The 7,742-nt window shown below is 44.4% G+C and overlaps 1 protein-coding gene across 1 annotated transcript; it reads right to left on the reverse strand.

Moving 5' to 3' along the window:
* Positions 1-273: 273 nt before the first annotated feature.
* Positions 274-2,406, reverse strand: LOC130481865 (mas-related G-protein coupled receptor member H-like). Its single transcript, XM_056854649.1, has 2 exons — positions 1,744-2,406; positions 274-282 (listed from the first exon to the last, which is right to left on the reverse strand). The coding sequence occupies exons 1-2, from the start codon at positions 2,404-2,406 to the stop codon at positions 274-276; spliced, it is 672 nt and encodes a 223-aa protein (XP_056710627.1).
* Between the last annotated feature and the right edge of the window lie 5,336 nt (positions 2,407-7,742).

Below are 7,742 nucleotides of genomic sequence, written 5' to 3' on the forward strand. Positions count from 1 at the left end.
TGGCTTGGTAATCAGACTGGTGCAATTCCAGGGAACGTGCCCACCGGTTTGGATACAACGTTTTCGCTGCCAAAAGCTAAGCTTCATCAGCCTTATACACCAATAATTTTTTGTGCAACACCACAGAGGGTTTCTATCAGAGAAAACATCTTCACAAGAGCTGGCAATTGGACTCTATGGCATTGAAGTCCCTCCCCTCCCCAAACCCCGCCCTCCTCAGGCTTCACCCTAAAAATCTCCAGGTATTTTGCAACCCAGAACTGGAAACCTTCGCTAGAACTTCTAGGGAAAGAAGAGAAAACAGGAAGTATGCCTTCAAGTGATATTAACACTATTTACAGAACTGGTCTGTACACAATTGGTTTTGAGAGGTGCGACCTCTTCCTGCTTCGCTGAAGGGTAAATTGGAGGGCACCCCAAGCGTCTGTATTGTACCACTGAAGAATAATCTATTTTGATGGCCGGTGCATAGCAATTGGTTTGTGATCCCTCTTTGCCACAGGCGGGAGGTTTTTGGGGTGAAGCCTAAGAAGGGCGGGGTTTGGGGAGGGGAGGGACTTCAATGGGTAACATCACTCATTTTCTGATTTCTCCTGATAGTTGTTTTTTTTTAAAAAAATCATGTAAAACTGCTTTTGCTACAATAAATAATACTGACGCTTGCTAATTATACTTGGCTTTGGGCATTCAAAGCATTTCATGTGCATTAGCAGGGTAATTCTTACAACAGCCCTGTAAGGTAGGGCACTGTTATTAATCCTGTATTGCCGAGGAGGAGGTGGGGGGTGGCTTGCCTAAGGCTATTTATGGATGAGATGGGATTTGAACTGGTGACTTTCTGGTTAATTTGTTAGGCTTTGAGCTACTGAAGGATTCTTTGTTTATAAAGTTTCTTGAGTGGCAGGACTGTAGGCTTCAGTGAGAGGACGTGATATTAAAGGAATTGCAAAAGACCTGTGCTGTAGTAATTCCTTACTCCCTTGTTAGGCAGCCTCTTACAACAGTCTTGTCCCTCTTAGAAGGCACGGATCATCTCTGTCCATTTTTAGCCAGCGAATCTGCAGTTCAGACAAACTTTTCTAATACCATTAAAAGAAATCTTTAGGAATCTGGACCATTACCATTCCATTGGCAGTGCTAGAATCTAGAAGTTCTCATGATGGCATTATAACTTGGTTTACATGTAGAGTTGCCAGGTCCCTCTTTGCCACAGGCAGGAGGTTTTTGGGGTGGAGCCTGAGGAGGGTGGGGTTTGGGAAGGGGAGGGACTTCAGTGCCATAGAGTTACAGTAGTCAAGTGCCTCTTCGCCACCGGTGGGAGGTTTTTTGGGGCAGAGCCTGAGGAGGGCAGGGTTTGGGGAGGAGAGGGACTTAAATGCCATAGAGTCCAATGGACAAGGCGGCCTTTTCTCCAAATGAACTGGTTTGATTACCTGGAGGTTGGCAACCCTACATAGAGTCCAATTGCCAAAGCGGCCACTTTCTCCAGGGGAACTGATCTCTATCGGCTGGAGATCAGTTATAATAGCAGGAGATCTCCAGCTACTACCTGGATGTTGGCAACCCTGTTTACATGGCGGGTCGCTGCTCCGCCTCCTTGAAAACTCTTTGGAGGGTGGCCTTCATGCTTGTCAGAAATTGGCAGACTTTCCATCTCCCAACCAAAAAATAAATCAGCAAGTGAATACTGCTCCTTAGAGACCAGCACATCATCATATACATGCTTAGTTCGAATGCGCCCACCTGAAGATACATGGCAATTGAAAAGGCACTGGTCAGGAAAGAAAACAGGAGGGCAAAGAGCAGAGTAAGTAAGATGACTGTTAAAAGCTTTCCATATTGACATGTTTGTAATTTAAGGTGGAATTTGATGAACAGGATCAGAGAGGAAATGGTCATTAGCAGGAGGCATATAGAAGAAATTGCAAAATACTGGTAGAATAGCATTAGATGAAAATCATCGTTGTTTCCAGTAAATAACAGGGTTAATTGCATTCCACATAGCAAGAATAAGAATACCCATATGAGGGAGCACACAGTAGTGGACACATTTGGTGACCGGTGGCAATAGTACCAATCTGGGAAAAGGACTGCCACACACCTGTCAAGGCTGATGGCGGTCAAGAGAAACTGACCACTGCTATACATTAATAAGAGAAGACTCAGAAAAGTATCATATCCAAGCAAAATATCAAGAATGACAGTATCCAAGTGTACAGAAAAGATGTATATCATGGGGAAAATATTGAAAAGAAATAGGAACAAAAGGAACCCAAAGTCACAGATGGTCAAGTTCAGGATGTAGGTGGTGAAAGGATTCCTCTTGATGCGGAAGCCAAAAAGCCAGAGGACAATTCCATTTCCCACAAGTCCAAAAATGCAGATAAAATCAGTGAAGATGGCCATCATAATTTTATCACCAAAATATCTGAACAGGTATGATTCTGATGCATAAGAACGTTGGAATCCGAAACTGAACTTGTTCTCCATGCTGAATGTCTGCTTTGGGCGTTCTTGTGAAAACTCTCGTGCTAGGAGAAAAGAGAGAAGGGTGGATTCAGTGGCTGTAAAGGAGCTGAACAAATAACCCAGCCCAGGTTTTCAGCCTATGATAGCTGTCCCCAAAAATGAAAGCTGGGGACGTAATTCCTTTATTTTTTTTCTCTCTTTCCTTGAGGCCAACCCTGCTCATAAAGCTCTCCATTGGTCCTGGATTAATGTTAAAGATTGGAATAAATCTCCTTTCTCTGCCTCTTCCTTTTCCCAATCTTCTGTCCAGCTCACTCTCACTTTCTCCTTTCATCTGTCTTCTGCATTGCTCCCTTCCTCTCAACACCTGTCCTCCTTCAACATTCCTGTTTCTTGCTCTGTTGCTCCATTGCTTTTTTTTTTTTTTTACTTTGGCAGTGTCTTTTCTTCTTTATGAACTTCCTCTCTCGTCTTCCTTCCACCAACCAGTTTTCCTCTTCTTCTGTTCTTTTATCCTCTTCTTCTGTTCTTTTATTTTAGGGATTAAATGTATGCATTCACTTCAATGAAAATTAACAAATAAGAAGCTGTGCACCTGGTCTGCTTTAAAATTCTTGAGACTACTGTACTACAGATTTTTATAAAACCTGAATACGGCAAGACCACGTATCCATATGAGGAACTTGTTAATTTTCCTTGAAGTGAATGCATACATTTATGGTGAAATATGTGGGACCGAAGAAGACTCTGAAACGATCGTATCCCAGCATTCCACCTTGTTCTTCAGTAATCCATTGAACATCTACCTGCGTTTAGATACAAAAAATTTATGCCTAGATTGCTGTATATGCTTATGGTAATTTATGTACATAGCACTTCACTGATGTGAATTGTCACTTCTGTATATAGCACTTTGCTGTTGTTTGTTTGGTTCTCCAATACAAACTATTTTTCCAGATATCCCACATTCTTGTACTAACCTCCAGGTAATAGCTGGAGATCTGCTATTACAGCTGATCTCCAGCCGATAGAGATCAGTTCACCTGGAGAAAATAGCCATTTTTAGCCATTGGATGCTATGGCATTGAAGTCCCTTCCTCCCCAAACCCCACCCTCCTCAGGCTCCGCCCCAAAAACCTCCCACCATTGGCAAAGAGGGACCTGGCAACCCTAATCCATCTAGACTTGCATCTGTTCTACAGGCCATTGTGTTCTCACTCCTCCACCTTGGTCCTAGTGGCTGTCCTGTAGGCTGGCAACTCAGTAGCTATGTGGGTCAGGTCCAAAAGAACCTAAGAAGAGCCCTGCTAGATCAGACCAGTGGTCCATCTAGGCCAGCATCCCTTCTCACACAGTGGCCAACCAGTTACTCTAGAGGGCATAGAGGTAGGGTTGCCAGGTCCCTCTTTGCTACCGGCAGGAGGATTTTGGGGTGGAGCCTGAGGAGGGCGGGGTATAGGGATGGGAGGGACTTCAATGCCATAGAGTCTAATTGCCAAAGTGGCCATTTTCTTCAGGTGAACTAAACTCTATTGACTGGAGATCAGTGGTAATAGCAGAAGATCTCCTGCTACTACCTGGAGGCTGGCAACCCTACATAGAGGCTGAGGCCATTAGAACATAAGAAGTGTCCTGCTGGATCAGACCGATGGTCCATCTAAGCCGGCATACCTTCTCACACAGTGGCCAACCAGTTACTCTAGACTAGAGGGCCAATAACAGGGTATAAAGGCCAAGGCCTCCCCCCGCCCCCGCCGCCCGATGTTGCCTCCTGGCACTGGGATTCAGAGGTTTACTTTATTCACCATGGCTAGTGGTTATCAGTAGACTGATTGTTGGTGATTTATGCCTGTAACCATCACCATGTCCTGTGGCAAGGAATTCCACTTTTTTTCCAGTTGTATAAGGAAGTATTTCCTTTAGTCTGTTCTGAATCTACTGCCTACCAACTTCATTGGATGCCCCCAGTCCTAGTATTTAGGGAAAGGGAGAAAAAGTTATCTATTCTCTCAGAGCGTGGTGTAGTGGATAGGAGAGGTGGTTTGGAGCAGCGGACTCTTGATCTTAGATCCTCATAAAAATGACATTTCAGGAGCACGGGACTCAATAGAACCAGAAGAACAAGGGCAGGTCCTTTCCGAATATGGTAGATCCATGTATTTAACTTGCATAACCATAGAAGGTTTAAAATTCAGTCTAGCAAGAAAAAAATGCTCTTAAGAAACAAAGAGTTATCAAGAAATAAGTATAAGAAATGGGAGACAAAGAGTTGGTTTTTATATGCCGACTTTCTATACCACTTAAGGAAGAATCAAACTGGCTCACAATCACCTTCCCTTCCCCTCTCCACAACAGACACCCTCTGAGGTAGGGGATGCTCAGAGAGCGCTAAGAAAGCTGTGACTAGCCCAAGGTCACCCAGCTGGCTTCATGTGTAGGAGTGGGGAAACTAACCCAGTTCACCAGATTTGCCTCCACCGCACAAGTGGAGGAGTGGGGAATCAAACCCTGTTCTCCAGGTCTGAGTCCACCACTCCAAACCACTGCTCTTAACCACTACACCACTGGTTCACCAGAATAATCCCATTAAACAGACTTCCAGGCAAGGTCTTCTAAAAGTTGATTTATTAAGGACAATACTCAGTGAGGAGCAGAAACCAACTTGAAACGGTTCATGGACTCTAATGATTTCCCTGCATTGGCAGGGAAAACATTATAAAGAAATCATAGACATAGCTGGTTCCCATGCATGATTACAGTTATCACGTTCAGCGTTTCGCCACAGACCCGGAGTTACACAACAGAGAGTCCTTGGAAAACCACCTGCGTTCAAGGCGTGGAGCCTGACAGCTGGCTCTCAGGCAAGATGTGAGGGCAATTTGGCTGCGACATCTGTCAAACTGAAGCCTTAATGAATGAACTATTTCAAGGTGATGCTAACACTTTTATGTTCAGCAAAAGGGCTGCTGCCTATTACATTATGACTATAGTACATCTAATATTTGCTTTGTATTTCGAAAACTAAACCCAATGAAATAGGAGCAAGAGCTTTCCTGACTTGGATTACAACTGGCTGTCTTACATCAATATGTAAAACTAAATACTACTGTGGTACACCATAGCAGAGTATTATTTCCTCTGACTAGCAGTGCCTTTAGCTCTGGTATCTACAGCCCAGTAACTGGATATGTAACGGGATACATAAGGTGCTGTCTAAATGTATACCATTTACCAAAGGAAGCTCTGCTTCAAACTATTTCAGACTGAGATTTTCACTTACCTCTGAGTAATTGCAGACCACAGCCTTCAGATAACATGTGTGGGTGGCAGAAGTGCGCCGAGTTTTATGCTGAACTGCCAGGTAATGGGGAAATTGCAGGAAACCTTGAAAGCCCAAAGAAAATTTTTGGTATCTTATCAAAGTCGTTGCAAGATCAAGAAGAGATCCAGGCTAACTTCCCATGCCTTTTTCTTCTACAGTTGGCCAACATCATCTGATAAAAGATGGAAGAGTTCTTTTATCGGTCATCAAGTTAAACGTCAGAGGGAGGAAACCCCTGCCATGAAAAGATTAGATGTGCTAAAATGGCGCACCCGAGAAGAACAAATTTGTAAATGATAAGTAGAAATTAACCCATCTGTTACCTAGTGATTAGGGTCACCAACTTCCAAGTAGTAACTGGAAGTTTTCTGCTATTGCAGCTGATCTCCAGCCAATAGGGATAACTTCACCTGGAGAAAATGGCCGCTTTGGCCATTGGATTCTGTAGCATTGAAGTCTTTCCCCTCCACAAACCCCGCCCTCCTCAGGCTCTGCCTCAAAAACCTCCCACTGGTGGTGAAGAGGGAACTGGATATTTCACACTGCAGTTGTGGATCAATAAAAGAAGGACAGGATATGACAAACCTGTTAATTTTCAGTTAGCTCTTCACAATACATGAGGAGTAAAGAGGATTCACCCCTTCTTCCAAGACTCTTCATTGTACATCTGTGGTACTTAGGGTTGCCAGCTCTGGGTTGGGAAATACCTGGAGATTTTGGGAGGGGAGCCTGAGAGGGCAGGGTTTGGGGAGGGGAGGGACTTCAATGTCATAGAGTCCAATTGCCAAAGCAGCCATTTCCTCCAGGTGAACTAATCTCTATCAGCGGAAGATCCGTTGTAATGCCAGGAGCTCTCCAGCCTTTACATGGAGGTTGGCAACCCTATAAGTGCCTGGTTGGGGCAGGGGATGCCCTGCCCCCATCCCTTATTGCCCACTGCCACTCTGAGAATTAAAACAACAACAACCTCTTGACACCTGTGGCAGCATCACGTCACATCCAGTAAAAAACCAGAGGTGACATAGGTTTTACAATAGAATTTAATATTGTACCATAGAGTTTCATACTATGGTTTTACCATAGAGAGCCAGCATGGTGTGGTGGTTAAGAGAGGTCATTTGGAGGGGTGGACTGTGATCTGTAGAACAAGGTTTGATTCCCCACTCCTCCACATGAGCGGAAGAGGCTAATCAGGTGAACTGGATTTGTTCCCCCACTCCTACACATGAAGCCAGCTGGGTGACCTTGGGATAGTCACAGTTCTCTTAGAGCTCCCTCAGCCCCACCTACCTCACAGGGTGCCTGTTATGGGGAGGGGAAGGGAAGGAGATTGTAAGCTAGTTTGATTCTTCCTTAAGTGGCAGAAATTGTCGCCATTTAAAAACCAACTCTTCCTCTTCCTCCTCCTCCTCTTCTTCTTGGAGATTCCTAGAACAACCCTATATCATTTGCATTTTTTTTAACCAAAAGTGACATGATGCCGCAGCTGGCTTTGTGCAGCTCCCATATCCCCATCAACAGCACTCCTGCTAATTGCGGGCACTGTCTGGCAACCCTGATAGGTCAGCTCATTTCTCTGTTTATAGATATTTATTTATTGGGATATTTCTCTGCTGAATGGAAACAAAGCAGGTTGCAGAAAATTACACATTACACTCTCAGAAAAACAAAAAAGACTCCTCCTACTAACAGAGAGACAGACATATCTGTGCTGGTCCCCACTCAATGAGTTTCTTTTTAAACTTACTTTATTGATACCCTGCTTTACCTTATTTTATTTTCCACCCTCACAATGGGGACCCAAGACGGCTTACATCGTTTTCCTCTCCTCCATTTTACCCTCACCCAGCAAGCATCCAGTGGCAGAATGGGGATGCAAACCCGGCTCTCCCACATCCTAGATCAACACAGTAACCACTACACCACACTGGCTTTCTTTGCTCTCACAAGG

Source organism: Euleptes europaea, chromosome 8 (assembly GCF_029931775.1).
Source record: "Euleptes europaea isolate rEulEur1 chromosome 8, rEulEur1.hap1, whole genome shotgun sequence".
NCBI lineage: Eukaryota > Metazoa > Chordata > Lepidosauria > Squamata > Sphaerodactylidae > Euleptes > Euleptes europaea.